This window comes from Penicillium solitum (assembly GCF_028829755.1).
Source record: "Penicillium solitum strain IBT 25940 chromosome Unknown utg000001l_segment0_segment0, whole genome shotgun sequence".
NCBI classification, from domain to species: Eukaryota; Fungi; Ascomycota; class Eurotiomycetes; order Eurotiales; family Aspergillaceae; genus Penicillium; species Penicillium solitum.
In genome coordinates, this window is record NW_027072121.1 from 229,284 (window position 1) to 244,522 (window position 15,239).

A 15,239-nucleotide genomic window follows, 5' to 3' on the forward strand; every position below is an offset into this window, starting at 1 on the left:
ATGGACGATAACGACGAGCTCGAGTCGTTCCGTCAACAGTGGCGCGAGGAGGTCACTCGTCGATCAAGACCCAAAGCTGCTCCTGCTCCTGCAACTCCGACTCCGACTGCCCCGCCTCCGGCTCGTCTTCCGCCCACACGCCATGAGGCATCTCACCGGAAAGAGATCGAGGAGGAGGGTCCCCCGCTAGCTTCCTTCGACCCCGATGAGCTGGCCCAACAAGTTGGGGAGCTGAGCGTGGAACCACCCGAAGATGACTTCTCACGTCGAGAGGTGGCAGAACCAACGTCTGCACTGGAGCACTTTGAACGAGCGGTAGAGAAGGAGGCCGAAGGAAACTTGGGAGATAGTCTGTCGCATTACCGAAAGGCATATCGGGTGAGCTTTCATCGCTACAAATGGTATTTGCGGTCTGAATACTCATTTCTGTTCAGCTAGATTCCTCGGTCGATAAGTCCTACCGGAATAAGCACTATGCCCATGTATGGAAGAGGCCGAATCTGCCCGCGCCCACTGGCCCTGTCGCTGTGACGCAACAGCCCGCAGATGTACCAATCCTCCCGACACCTGAGCTCATCGCGTCATTTGCACACCTACCGATTTCACAGCTGGATCCTATCGTCGAAAACACACCGCCGCCGCCTTGCCCAATTGCCACCATACCGTCGGAAGTTCTGGTGGAGATCCTGCGACATGTGGCGATGGATGACCCGTCGGCCTTCGGTCGGATGGCACTTGTCTGCAAGCGGATGGCATATCATTTCGCCCACGAGCAGCATATCTGGAGACGAATCTGCCAAGGCCGGGAATTCGGCTTCGAGGGAATGCATTATGACTTTGCATGCGACCTGCATGGGGAACCTATCTACACTCTTGCGCCGCGATACACTCCATTCCCCAAGGACGGGCCTGTGGAAATTCCCTCGCCGTTGTCTTCATGGAGCCAAGTGTTCCAGTCCCTTCCTCGAATTCGTTTCACGGGCATCTACATCAGCACAGTCAACTACACTCGGCCTGGTGCGGCATCTTCATACTCGAATCTGTCGTGGAACAGTCCCATCCATATCGTGACTTACTACCGGTATCTGCGGTTCTACCCGGATGGCTCGGTAATCTCACTGCTCACTTCAACGGAGCCAGTGGATGTGGTCCCCCACATCAGCAAAGAAAATGTGATGTCGGCGCGCACCCCAGCACATCGAAAGCATCAACGACGTCCCTCTGATGCGGGCCATACCATCTCTGGGGCCACTGATGCCATACCACCCGTCGCCATGAATACATTGAAGCACGGCCTTCGCGGCCGGTGGCATTTGGCATCACCCGTTGACACATCTGAACCTTCTGAAACCCCAGCGGAAGCCTGGAAGCCCGACCTAGCATCGGATCAAAAATCGCTTCTTTCAGACGAGCGGGATCTCATCATTGAAACAGAGGGTGTAGATCCAAAGTACGTTTACACGATGCATCTATCGCTACGTTCCTCGACCGTACCGAAATCTGCTCAAGTCGGGCCGGCTCCTCCAAACCCATCGAAAAACACTAAACTAGCCTGGAAGGGCTTCTGGAGTTACAACAGACTGACGGATGACTGGGGAGAGTTTGGTCTTCGCAATGACCGAGCATTTGTGTTCCGCCGCGTACGTGGCTGGGGCTTGGATTGATATATGATTGATGACTTTTACATGAATGATTTGTTAGATACATAAAGAAATGAGGTGGGCCAGTTTTCGGTCTATGAGTATTTGGATCCGGCCATTTATTCCCTTATAAAAGTTCAGCTAAGTGGTTGGTTTTTGAAAGAAAAACAGTATCATATGCTGTTGCGGCATCTACTATGTAGGGGCCAGTAGATTAGGAGGGAGAGAGTTGATAGCTACGAAGGTACGAGCCGACTAACTACCTACATAGGTATCAGCTGTACCTTTCATGACTGGATTCTATTCTAAAGATTTTATTCAAGAATCTTCTTATCTGAGAGGTTGATGCCTGGGGCACCAATATGAAGACCTAAGGCCACGATCACACCATATGCATCATGTGGGATGTTCACTCGGGCTTACAGTTAGGTCATAGTCATCACTGCCTAGGTATATTAGCAGGTTCAATCTCTCAACCCGAGAAAATTGAAGGGGGATGTCAACAAAAAAGAAAGGATTGATCCCAAAGTATGGACTGGAGATGGCGGGGTCGCCCCAGATTGGGAGCATTGGGAGGGCTTTCCTATTTGAGCCAACTACAAGTAAATCCATAGATGAGGTGGTAAATGGTAGTAAAGTCAAAACAAAATTTAAGTTGAGAGGTTCTATAAGGGATTCTCGAATAAATACTCCCGAACTGCGCATACTCGTTAGCCGCGCGCCAACCTAGCTGAGACTTGGCCCATGTATCAGCTGAAAAATATATAGGTAACCCCTCTCGAATATCTTAAGAACAACCAGACCCACTGGATTGAACGAAATTGCATGTTGATTCTGTTTTTCGAACTTCTAGCATTTATAAGACTTATCAACCCCTCGAAATGGCCGGCTCACCGCCAGGGACTGTTTCCGTCGCAGGACTTTCCCTTTCCACCAACACCACGTCTACAACTCCACCTTCGCAGGTTTACATAAATTATGCTTTTTTTACCACCTTTGTATACACCTAAAAAGGCATGACAAGGCGTCATAAGTGGTCGACTATTCTTATTGTATACAAATTGAAATTAGTGTGTATGCTTCAAGGGTCTCAGACCGTCACGGCGTAATCGGAGCGAAACAATTTTTTCGTTCTGACCTTTTTTTTTTTCCTTGTAATAAATTCCAGTGGCTTATCTCGTCAGGCTTGTGAGAGGAGATCCCATATATGCTTCTGCGACTGAGGCCCGTGGGAATGGTTTAACCGGCTTCTGACTGTGGTGATTAGGATACTCCATACTCCGTGCACAGACAGCCGAAGAGCATACTTTGGATGTATTCACAATAACAAGAAAATATATACATGGGAAAGGTCTGGACTATTAAACTACGTGCGCCACACCAATTAAGTAACATCTCCTCTCCGATCAGCCATCATCCACAACTACAACCATCCACACACCCACTTGACCATTACTCGCGAGTAGAGGCGTGCAATGGACCCAGCGATTGCGGCCTTCGGGATTAGAGCGTGTCGTCCATTTGATACGGGCGGTCACGCTGCGACCAACCTTCATCGCTTGTAGCAGGTCGTCTTTCACTGCCGAAGAACTGCCGATACGTGATAGGAATGGTGATTGCAGCATGCCTGGGATCTGGAGGGCGGGTGATGTGAACAAAATCCGGAGGGAAGGGTAGGGTCGAACGAGGAGATACTGTATCATATTAGTACCCGCAATCAAGTCATCAAATATGAAAATAAGCATATAGTCTCTTACGTTTTCATACACGCCCGCAAATGACATCCGTAAAAGGGGTGATTTCATATCACGTAAACAAATGGCTTCAGTCTCTCTTTCCAGCGATATGTCAGGGTGCAGCCACGATCGCGGGTGATGGGCAGATGCGAAGCTTTTGGTAGGTTGGAACAGATGTCCACCATGCTGTTGAACAGCGGAGAGTTCCCGCGCACTGAACAATTCAGTTAGTTCTTGGAACTCATCCTTCTCTTCTGGCTCTGGTGGCTCCGCAATACTCTCTTCATCATGGTCTCGGTATTTGCTTTGTAGTTCCATCAAGGATTCCATTGAAGCTCCCTCCATTGCGAGTCCCGAGACGTCGATCTGTGCGCCCACAAAGTATTTGACACGGCCGTGGCTGTCGCATAGGGGCGCGCATTGGAGTAGGTTCATAAATGGCGAGCCATCGCGACGACTGGTTACGTTAGTGATTGAGTTGGAGAAAAATAGTGTAGGACATACTAGTTGAGAAACATCTCCGAGTGATGCCGGCCAGCATGTATAGCTTCACGAAGACGGCGAACACTGTTCGCATTTGTCTTCGGGCCTTGTAGGAAACGGCAATTTCGCCCAAGCACGTAGTCCATGCCGTACTGTGTTGTTCTGTGGAACTCTAGTTTTGTTAGATCAATTCGAACAACAGGATATAAAAACGTACCCTCTGACGCGAAAATGATGGGATTGTCAGGTCGCGATGGGTCCGTCAAGCAAAATACTTCTGCCAGTGCATTTGAAGTCCCATGGAACTTCATTGGCAAAGTTCCTCGCACTCGCTCCTCGACGATCTTGCTTGTAATTGCAATACATCTTGATGTTATGAATGCAGGAAGTTCCTCGGCAGTAAGAGCCAACAGCCCATCTATAACTCGCTGCTCTAAAACTCGGTTCACGGTCACCCCGGCGGCTTCCCCGTCAGTCTGGACTACTGGAGGAGGCACATCCACCGAGAGACGCACGAGCGCATTAACATAATGTATTGCCTTGAGCGCTTTTGAGGCATTTAAATAGTATGTTAGGGTAGACATCGATCGCGGCCGTTCTTCGAGAAGAAAGTCCCGGAATCGGGCTAGATATCGGGGGTTGTTTAGGATTGTGAGCATATGCTCGGATGAGAACATGATGTCTGCAATTCGTTCCAGCTTGTAAAGTGGCAGATCACCCCCGTCGTAGGGCGCAATGAGATCATATGAGCCGTTCTCTTCACTGACAGGGTTAAACTCCGGCGCTCCCTCGTTTGGATTGAGTTGTTGTAGAAGAGGTAGCTCATTGGCCGTAGCGTGGCGACGCAAATTCTTGAGAGAAGGTTTTGGTGTGGGATAGACTTCCATCTCTTCCTCCTCGATGGCATCTAAACTCTCCTGCCTCGGAGGTTGAGGGAAGTTGTCGAGTAATTGATCAGTTCTGTTTCGTTAGCGCATTCAATTTCTGACCATCGCCGCGAGTTCGACCTACCGCGAAGATCGACCAGATTCGGTAACCCATTCGTGGTATTCGTCTTGGATTGTCTCGGTGAATGAGCGCAATGACTCTACATCTGGAGATCTCAGCCCATCATGGAGTCCACCGAGGCCGTCAAACCCCTGAAGGCCATGGAAACCTGTGGGCGACATAGTTTGAGCAAAGGAAATACTACAAACCCCTGTGTCGCAACGTGGAAACAAACCTTTTCTTTAATAGTTGAAAATTCTTTCCTCCTGAGATCCCTCTTGAGTGATACATCATTCGATTGCCCCAGCGTGCTGTCAGTAGGAGCCATACAACAGACACAATGAAAAGTCTACGAGAAAGTACAAAGACAATATGGGAGATCATAACGACACACGAGGCAGATCGATCGATGGGCTAGTGAACTCCACGAGATCGGAGTGGATCGTTGACTGATGATGCCATCCTGCAGCGGATAGCCCCTATTGAACTCGGAGTTCAAAGAAACCCTACTAGAATTGCCTGAAAATACGATACATCCATTGGATTGTTCGCAAATAGGCTACGGTTTGTCATTCCCTATTCTTTGCTTGACAGGGGTGTTTGTATTTTCTTTCCCCTTAAAGGCCTGGGTCTGTAGATCACCACAGAGGTATCACAGAGTACGGAGTACTTTGTACTTCATCTTAACTTTATTTTTTTTCTAGTCCGCCCCCAACTCAAGAATAGCTATATGGAGTGACCATATTTCATACAAAGATTAGGCAATTTTCCACGCCATTGAGGCTGAGGATATTCAAAATACAGCCCGGTCGCTATCAGAGCGGCGCTCTGCTTCGTTATGCACGGTCGCATACTTTGACCCAATGTTGATGGTCATCGCACAGGTACTCAGAAGTAAAGTTAACATATCTTCACAGGCTTTTCATCTAGTTGGGCGTGTAGTGCTCTCATGATGGTGAAGCTCCACTCGGGAGATATAGATCTTGACGGGATCGGAATGTTTTTTGGTTGTGTTAAGTATAAATAGGTGGATTGCGTTTGTCAGAGCAATCCACGGGGGCCCATAACAGCCCATCATAGCCCATTAAGGGGTCTTGGCGGCTAGTTATAGACTGGCGTCTTGTAATCGCTATATTCTGGCCTTCTACTGATTATATACAGCACAAATTTGGGTTCTAGAATTAAGATGGCTGCATAAGTATGTACTTCAATTTTAAACAAAATCTAACTAGTGGATATCGAGATATCGCGAAAGAACAATGTCAAGATTGATATTGTGATATTGTGATGTTGGATGTACATATTTACGATTTGTAGGGGAGTACTACCACTTTCTAAGTGAACCTCTATCATTTAAAACTTACCTAAATAACGCGTTTTCTCGCTTTTTAAACGTGATATATAAATCTAACTAATTATTAATTCTGTATTAATCAAAATAATAGAATATTACCCCGATATAAGGGCTAGAAACGGGGTCTAAACACAAGGTAATTAAATTTTCAAAATGTTTACATTGTTTGGTGCTAATTGGGCCCAAAGCCCATTCTATTCCTAAACGGTGATACCACGGCATCGGGGATTTTCTTACTATTTAGACCTGAAATGGCGAAAAGGTTAAACAAAAGAACAAAAGAACACCGCAAACATGTCCCCTTCCAACATTAGGGTCAAGGCAAGAGCCGCGGTGGTAAGCTTATTTCTCACAGGTAAGCAATGAAGAGCCCCGATGAAGATTGACACTAACAGCAACACGTGCTATGGTCTGCCCCTAGGGTGTTGTGATCCCTGTCTTCCTCGACACACAAAGCGATGCCACGCATCCCGCTGGGACAATGGGCACGTGTCTATCACCACGCCCACATTTGCATGCCTGCGATTTGTGTCGCAATCTGTGGGCTATACGGATACATAGGCCTCACTTGGGCGCAAAGGCGGACCTATACGCTGGCTGGTCTATGCACGTTCGCTATGGAGGTTAATTAATTTAATACTAGTATAAGTAGAATAGGGAAGTACAAGCAGGGAGGAAATAAAAACAAAGAGCTTAGGTAGGGGCGAAGTGGGAGTATTTATACTTGAGCAGGTTATTTACCTCGCAACACATTCAATAATTAATCTAATTAACAAGGGAAGTCGGGATGGATACCTATAGATAGCCTCTTCCTTAGATTCTCACCCGTACTAAGAAGGTCAACGCATTTTTCCAAGGTTACTTATATTACCTATCACGGTAGACTATATAACTTCTCTTTAATAGCTTCTTAGGGTAGTAATGTAGGGTCTAATCCTATGCAATAGAAACTATACGATCGTTACAGAATCTCATGGGACCTCGGGATGCTATACATGTCTTGAATATGACCCGACTCTGTTGGGGAATCCTCAAGCTGCAGGCTACGGGAAATTATCCATTTGGATTCCTGAATTCAATGCGGTGACGTCGGGATGATCCATATAGCTAAGCAAGAGTGAACCAAGTCTTCACCCCCTTTGTCACTCGAAAAGCAACCTTTTCATCTTCCGCCAGCTTCCTTAACACCTCCTCCATGAATGGTTCTAATACCATTTTCTGCACCTCTTCGTCTACCCGCGGACCATGAATTGTATTAATGAGTTCACTAACAGTAACACTAACTAATCGTTCCGTCAACCCCTTCTTCTGGATCCTCCCCAGAGCTTTGAGACACTGATTCTCCCACCGTGCCTTCTGCGCCAGTTCGGTCACAATTTTACCATTTAGATCGGGGATTACGGCACCCTGGGCGGGATATCCTGTCTTATACCGTTCAGAATGCAGCTTTCAGAGTGTTTCCATGTAGAGACCTAGCTGTTCTATGGTGCTCGTGCCGTGCCCAAGGACAATGTCTCCCGTGAACATGGCATTTTCTTCCTCGAGAACAAAGCATACGTGGTCATGCGAGTGGCCCGGTCCATGGACTGCACGGACAGTTGGCCCCTCTACCCTGAAGATCTGACCATCTTCGATAGGGAGTTCGTGCTCCGGCGAGCCTTTGTAGATGCGATCGGCGAGGTGTGGATACTTCCTAATAAAGTCGGGTACCCCACCGGTATGATCGCCATGCCAGTGTGCCAAGAATACACGGGATAATACGATCGACCGGTCCGATAGTGCATGTCGATCAGATCTGCCTACTCGCGGGATCCCTGTGCGGTGTCAATGATGAGGCGGGACCGGCCTGTGCCAACAATATATGTATTTGTTCCTTGCAATGTGAACCAACAACTAAGGTTGGAACTGCAGATGAATCAGAGAGGAGCGTACTTTTCCCGGATTTTGGCGAAGGACACGAAGGGTCCGTGGACAGAGCTTTTCGCCATCGAGAAGTTTGGGTGGTCGTGACTGTTATGTGACGAGATAGTCCTCGAAAGCGCACACATTTAGTGTTTGGTTGATGTGTTGGTAGCCTCCTTGGTCCATTTTTGTTCCAATGAATGATGACACAGTATGGAACGCGCTGCCAGATGGCCGGACTGGAAATTTGAAAGAATCCTTTGTATATCCCATGGGCGGATTCCCCCTCGCGAGCCTGGCTTGCGCCGCAGTCCCATAACTGGACAGTTCCCGTGCGGGTTCAGCTACCCTCAGCTACCCTCAGCTACCACCAAAAATTCCGCTCACCGATGGTCCACTTGCCCCCCTTTAAGTGGGTAAAGTATGGACGAAAAGGAAGAAAACTTTATTATATGCAGTTGAATTAATTAATAATATATAACTAAGGGACGGATAAGCTTGGTGTTAGCTGAACTGACCTGACTTCTGTAGTACTACCTGACGCCAGGGGTGCATATTTTTAGGAATTATTTATTAATGCCCGTGTCTATCGCCTGGATTGAGACCGGTAGGAGAATTATGTAGTACAAATACCTGGATTACGATCAAATGTGTCTTAATAGCAGCTTTTTGACATCATCCAAATCCGTTCATCACCACTTTTTTGGGTGGTTTAATATCAACCTTTTTAGATGAATTATTTACTTAACATTGTATCATATTGGATCAAAGTATATAGAGCGGTGTAGCGGCCACGAAGTAGAGTGAAATCGAGGATTAAGGTTATCAGGGTTGACCCCTGGCGTCTATAGATCTACGTATCGGGCTATTTAAGTCTATTGAGTGGCGATCAATAGATTGGTTACTAGCTACATATTTGAAGATTTATGACACGTGTAACTAATCAACCATGTATCAGTTTAACTTACTGCGTTTTATATTTAAATCTTTCCAGACACTCTTCACTCCCTATCTATTTTCCGTCGTGCAATCCAACGTCATTACCACGAAGTATGGTTGACAAGAGCATGTCGACATCTTCCTCGTCCCCTTCTACAGCCTCAGTTGACATGGGAGTCTACACACCCCCAGCCGAGGCCGAGGAACTCCCCAAATTCAAGGTCATCTACTTCAGCAACGATTTCCCCACAGACGACCTATCCATTCTTCTTCGTCGGCTACACAATCACAGCAAACAACGTAGTCATGCCGTCTTGGCTCGCTTTTTGAATGAAGCGACAAGGGTACTGCGGAATGAGGTCAGCCAGTTACGCACCGAGCTTGCTGAGCTTGTTCCTTCCTTCGAGTCTGTGACAACCTTAGCAGGTGAGACGGGGCTACGTAAGGGACGGCTTTCCCAGTCCATTGATGGAGTGTTGCTTTGTGTCCTACAGCTGGGGACGTATATTGGGTATGTCACTATTTTTCTGGGTATTTTGGTGGTTGCTAACAACCCAGACACTGCGAACTGTACCCGGAAGACCAGGCAAGTAGACCAAACACTGTACTGACTGGCCTCGGGGTGGGCATTCTCATCTCGACAGCTGTCGCAGTCTCCACATCTTTGGATGACTTGGTCATCGCAGGCATTGAAGTCCTGCGCATCGCCTTTCGTCTTGGTGTGTTTGTGGGCGATGTTTCACAGAACCTGGAAGCCGTAGACGCAGCGTCTTCTGATTCATGGGCATATGTCGTGTACGGATTGACTGTGGATAAAGCCCAGAAAGAGCTGGATGATTTTCAAGCGAAGGAGAACACCCCATCAGCCAGTAGGATATTTATCAGTGCTGTTAGTGAGACCTCTGTTACTGTCAGCGGTCCTCCATCTCGACTCAAAGCCCTCTTCCACAATTATGCTTCGTTTAGAGATCGCAAATTTGCGCAATTGCCGGTATATGGAGGGTTGTGCCATGCACCTCATATCTACACCTCCCAAGATGCCCAAACTGTCCTCCCATTGCCCTCTTTGGCACCACGATTCAAGCCAATTGTCCCTGTCATGTCGAGCAGCTCAGGTGAGCCATTTGTTGCCTCGACTGCCGCAGATCTGTTTGAGCAGGTAATCTCCGAACTCATGACCAAGCAAATTAAATGGGAAAATGTCACTCGGGGTGTTGTGGAGAAGGTGGATAAGAGTTACGTGCGCGATGTGAACATCAAGGTGTTTCGTCATTCACTCGCTGCTCAACTGATATCGACTGCGTTGACTTCCACTATCACTGATCTGCCCGTCGGAACAGATAATCTCCTAGCATGGCTGACTACTGATATCAATCACGAGGAGTACGCACCCGGAAACTCCATGCAGTCAAAGATCGCCATCGTCGGCATGTCATGTCGTATGCCAGGCGGTGCAACTGACACAGACAAGTTCTGGGATCTTCTGGAGGCTGGACTAGATGTTCATCGAAAGATCCCCGCTGATCGGTTTGATGTTGACACGCATCATGATCCTACGGGAAAGAGGGTGAACACAACCCACACGGCGTATGGATGTTTCATCGATGACCCGGGCCTGTTGGATGCGCCATTCTTTAACATGTCACCCCGTGAGGCTGAACAAACGGACCCCATGCAGCGGTTGGCGATTGTCACAGCATACGAAGCCTTGGAGCGAGCAGGGTACGTGGCCAACCGCACGCCTGCTACCAATCTAAACCGCATCGGCACCTGGTACGGTCAGGCCAGTGATGACTATCGTGAGGTCAACACTGGCCAAGAGGTCAGCACCTACTACATCCCCGGTGGATGTCGTGCTTTTGGTCCCGGGCGGATCAACTACTTTTTCAAATTTGCTGGACCCAGCTTTAACTGTGATACGGCCTGCTCGTCCAGTCTGGCTGCTATCCAAGCCGCCTGCACTGCACTTTGGGCCGGCGATGTTGACACGGTCGTAGCAGGAGGCCTCAATGTACTGACCAACTCTGACACCTTCTCTGGTCTCTGCAATGGCCATTTCCTAACGAAGACTCCTAACGCCTGCAAGACCTGGGACTCCACGGCTGATGGATACTGCCGTGCAGATGGTATCGGGTCGATTGTGATGAAGCGGCTAGATGATGCATTAGCAGATAATGATAATATTCTCGGAGTTATCCCAGCAGCAGCCACCAACCATTCTGCCAATGCTGTTTCTATTACGCACCCACACGCTGGCCACCAATCCGACCTGTACAAGCGGGTAATGGCGCGGGCAGGAATTGATCCGCTTGATGTCAGCTACGTTGAATTCCACGGCACTGGTACTCAAGCCGGGGATAAAGAAGAAATGGAGTCCATCACGGATGTATTTGCACCCTCCAAGGGCAAGAGACGCACCTCCAACCAACCACTTCACATTGGTGCTGTGAAGGCAAATGTCGGCCATGGAGAAGCTGCCGCCGGTGTGACCGCAATGATCAAGGTGCTGCTCATGCTCCAAAAGGGTGCGATTCCACCTCATGTTGGAATCAAAACAGACATCAACCCTGGCTTCCCTAAGGATATGGACAAGCGCAACCTACATATTCCTTTCAATGCCGCACAGTGGTCGCGCACACCGGACAAGAAGCGGATTGCGGTAGTCAACAACTTCAGTGCTGCTGGTGGTAACACTACTCTTGTACTAGAAGAAGGACCGGTGCGAGAGAGGGTTGGATTGGATCCTCGCCCTAGTCATGTGTTTACTATCTCTGCGAAGAGTAAAATTTCACTCAAGGGAAACATCCAACGGTTGATCGCTTACTTGGAGAAGAACAGCGAGGTCTCTATGGCTGATCTGGCGTACTCGCTTACAGCGAGACGATGCCACCACAATCACCGTGTGGCAATCAGCGCAGCAGATGTTGGCAACCTCAAGCAGCAGCTTGCCTCTAAGATTGATGGGATCGATGCCATGAAACCCATTCCTCCCACTGGGCCACCCCCAGTTGCCTTCGTCTTCACCGGTCAAGGAGCCGCCGACAAGTCCATGAATCTGCAGCTGTACCATCACTCGCCATTCTTCCGTGCCCAGCTTGAATCCCTGGACCGTCTAGGTCAACAGCACTGCTTCCCATCGTTCATTCCCGCCATTGACGGGAGCTTCCCAAAAGACCACGCCTGGTCCCCGGTTATTACGCAAGTTGCTCATACCAGTGTCGAGATCGCGTTGGCCAAATACTTGGAAACCCTAGGCATTAAGCCAGAAGTCGTCGCCGGACATAGTCTAGGCGAGTATGCGGCGTTTGCCATTGCCGGTGTCCTATCAGCCAGTGATGCGATTTTCCTGGTTGGTTCACGTGCACAGATGCTCCAGTCGCTTTGTACCGCTGGAACGCACAGGATGATGGCTGTGAAGGCATCGAAATCGGAGATCGCGGATGTTGTGAAGGAACTCTCTTACGATCTTGCCTGTGTAAATGGACCTAAAGAGACTGTTCTGTGTGGTACGACAGCGCAGATGGAAGCCGTGTCCGCTCCTCTTAAGGAGAAGGGGTATAGAGTTATATTCCTTGACGTTCCATTTGCCTTCCACTCTACCCAGACAGATCCTATCTTGGATCTCTTCGAGGAGACCGCGAGAAAGAGCGTTGTCTTCCGTCCTCCCATGGTTCCTATTGTATCACCCCTACTAGGCAAAGTTGTTTTCGACGAAAAGTCGTTGAATGCCCAGTATCTGCGCCGAGCGACGCGTGGAACAGTTGACTTCCTATCTGCTATGCAAAACGCCCAGGAGACATCAATCGTAGACAAGGATACCGTTTGGGTTGAGGTCGGTCCTCATCCGGTCTGTGTTGCGTTTGTCAAAGCCAGTTTCAATCCTGCTCCTCTCACGGTGGGCTCCTTCCGTCGGGGCGAGGACAACTGGACGACCCTTGCCCAGAGTCTGGGCCAGCTTCACACTGCTGGAGTGCAGGTACGATGGAGCGAGTTCCACAAACCGTTCGAGCATTCTCTACGGCTCTTGGACCTGCCTACGTACAGCTGGAACGAGAAGAAACACTGGATTCAGTACAGCGGCGATTGGGCACTGACAAAAGGAAATACCTTCTATGATGCAGAAAAGGGGATCAATCGCAAAGCTCTTACCGCACCGGTGTCAAGCCTCAAGACTACGACTGTTCAGCAAATCATTGAGGAGAAATTCGAGGGATCGACCGGCAAGGTTGTTATGCAGTCTGATCTGATGCAGCCCGACCTCCTGGCTGCTGCCCATGGACATAAAATGAACGACTGCGGTGTCATCACATCGGTGAGTGTCTATCCATGAGTTTGTTTTGGTGTTGTACTAATTTGATAGTCCATCCATGGTGATATCGTCTATACATTGGGTAAATACCTATACAAAAAACTCATTCCCAACGCCAAAACTGTGGATATGAATATTACCGACTTGGAAGTCACCAAGGGACTTGTAGCTCAAAGGAACACCAAGGCACCCCAGTACTTCCGCGTGACCGCTACAACAGCCGATATAAACGCCGCTGGTGCCGACTTAATATGGCAGAATTTTGCCAACGACGGCACAGTCTCCGAGCCATTTGCATCCTGTCGTGTCGTCTACGGATCTGCCGACACATGGCTATCGTCGTGGAGTCCACTGGCCCACCTCGTGCAGGGCCGCATCGAGACCTTGGAACGTCTCGCGGCCGAAGGAATCGCCAACCGCTTCTCGCACAAGATGGCGTATACTCTCTTCAGTAGCAGCCTCGTGGACTACGATGACAAATACCGCGGCATGCAGGCTGTCGTGATGAACGAGTTTGAAGCTTTCGCCGACGTCACCCTCAAAGACGTCCAGGGTGGAGGTGATTACGACGTACCCCCCTATTTCATGGACAGCGTCATCCATCTGGCTGGTTTCATCATGAATGTGTCCGACGCCAGCGACACCGCGAAAACATTCTGCGTGACCCCTGGATGGGATAGTATGCGCTTTGCTCGCTCTCTGGTCGCGGGCCAAAAATACAGGTCCTATGTCAAGATGATCCCAACAGCGGCTGATCCGTCTGTGTACCTTGGGGATGTGTATGTCTTCCAGGACGGTGTGATTATGGGAATGGTTGGAGGCATGCAGTTCCGCCGCTACCCACGCATTCTGATGAACCGTTTCTTTGCTGCGCCGGACTCCTCGGTCGCTATGTCTTATGCTGCTGCTAGTTCTTCTATTTCTGCTGTGCCAGCACCAGCTCCTGCTCCAGTTGTATCTCAACCTAAGCCTACAGTGCCCGACCCTGCCCCTGCACCGACTCACACGCCTACGCAAGCTGCCCCCGCTGCAGTTGACTCGGACAGCACATCAGGCAAAGCCTTTGTCCTGATTGCTAAAGAGGCCGGCCTCGATCTATCTGATCTCGTTGATGACGCTGCATTTGCCAATATTGGAGTGGATAGTCTGATGAGTCTGGTGATTGCAGAGAAGTTCCGCGAGGAACTGGGGATTGTTGTTGCGGGAAGTTTCTTCTTGGAGTATCCCACAGTCGGTGCTTTGAGGTCATGGTTGGAAGAGTATTATAGTTAGATTTTTGATTTTCCTCTCTGCTTGTGTATCCGGCGTTGACTGAGAGGTGGATATTTCAATTCAATAAAATTAGGACGTTACATCCATGGTCCTTTCGGGAGACATCCTTCCAACTCCATATCGTCTCCTGGTCTCTCTCGCTTCTCGGTATTGCATTGTGACGAGAATGACACTAAATAATATCGGGTACAATTACTAGTGTGGTAACTATGTTGACTACCTGTGGACTCATACTGAGCTCGGGATGCGAGGTCGGGTCATTCGTGTGTCGGGGCATTAACTGGTTAATGATGTCCCATACAATACAATGGTCCGGTCCGATTTCACATTCATTCGGACCCTTGCCTGTCTTGCTCGGGTGATCTCGCTCGAATCAAGCCGAAGTAAGCTGGTGATGTTGTGGTCTGTGATTACCTTCCGTCTTGTCGGTCGCTCTTGGGTCGAACTCGCCAGAAGTGATCTCGATGCCATTTTTATCGTTTGACTATGTGATCAACAGAATTCCCACCCCAGTTGGGGATAACTTATGTTTCCAAGGTAAGATGTCCTGGATAGACAAATAAAGAGTTCGAACATTATATATTTGCTATGCTACCCACCTAACTACCTCTAATCCC

The 15,239-nt window shown here is 48.9% G+C and overlaps 4 protein-coding genes across 4 annotated transcripts; 2 read left to right on the top strand and 2 right to left on the bottom strand.

Moving 5' to 3' along the window:
- On the top strand, nucleotides 1-1,664 carry N7455_000089 (putative F-box protein (Pof7); the record flags this gene model as incomplete). The annotated part of the gene is made up of 2 exons (XM_040960775.2): nucleotides 1-378; nucleotides 435-1,664. The coding sequence occupies 2 exons, from the start codon at nucleotides 1-3 to the stop codon at nucleotides 1,662-1,664; spliced, it is 1,608 nt and encodes a 535-aa protein (XP_040808794.2).
- Nucleotides 1,665-3,046: 1,382 nt separating this feature from the next.
- Nucleotides 3,047-5,028, bottom strand: N7455_000090 (uncharacterized protein; the record flags this gene model as incomplete). Its single annotated transcript, XM_040960803.2, has 5 exons — nucleotides 3,047-3,334; nucleotides 3,398-3,833; nucleotides 3,881-4,031; nucleotides 4,077-4,819; nucleotides 4,871-5,028. The coding sequence occupies 5 exons, from the start codon at nucleotides 5,026-5,028 to the stop codon at nucleotides 3,047-3,049; spliced, it is 1,776 nt and encodes a 591-aa protein (XP_040808775.2).
- A 2,279-nt stretch (nucleotides 5,029-7,307) lies between these two features.
- On the bottom strand, nucleotides 7,308-8,248 carry N7455_000091 (metallo-beta-lactamase domain protein; the record flags this gene model as incomplete). Its single annotated transcript, XM_065603718.1, has 3 exons — nucleotides 7,308-7,621; nucleotides 7,673-7,893; nucleotides 8,133-8,248. 3 exons carry the CDS (start codon nucleotides 8,246-8,248, stop codon nucleotides 7,308-7,310), a joined length of 651 nt encoding a protein of 216 aa, XP_065462209.1.
- A 906-nt stretch (nucleotides 8,249-9,154) lies between these two features.
- On the top strand, nucleotides 9,155-14,622 carry tpcC (non-reducing polyketide synthase tpcC; the record flags this gene model as incomplete). Its single annotated transcript, XM_040960771.2, has 3 exons — nucleotides 9,155-9,552; nucleotides 9,600-13,353; nucleotides 13,402-14,622. The coding sequence occupies 3 exons, from the start codon at nucleotides 9,155-9,157 to the stop codon at nucleotides 14,620-14,622; spliced, it is 5,373 nt and encodes a 1,790-aa protein (XP_040808782.2).
- Between the last annotated feature and the right edge of the window lie 617 nt (nucleotides 14,623-15,239).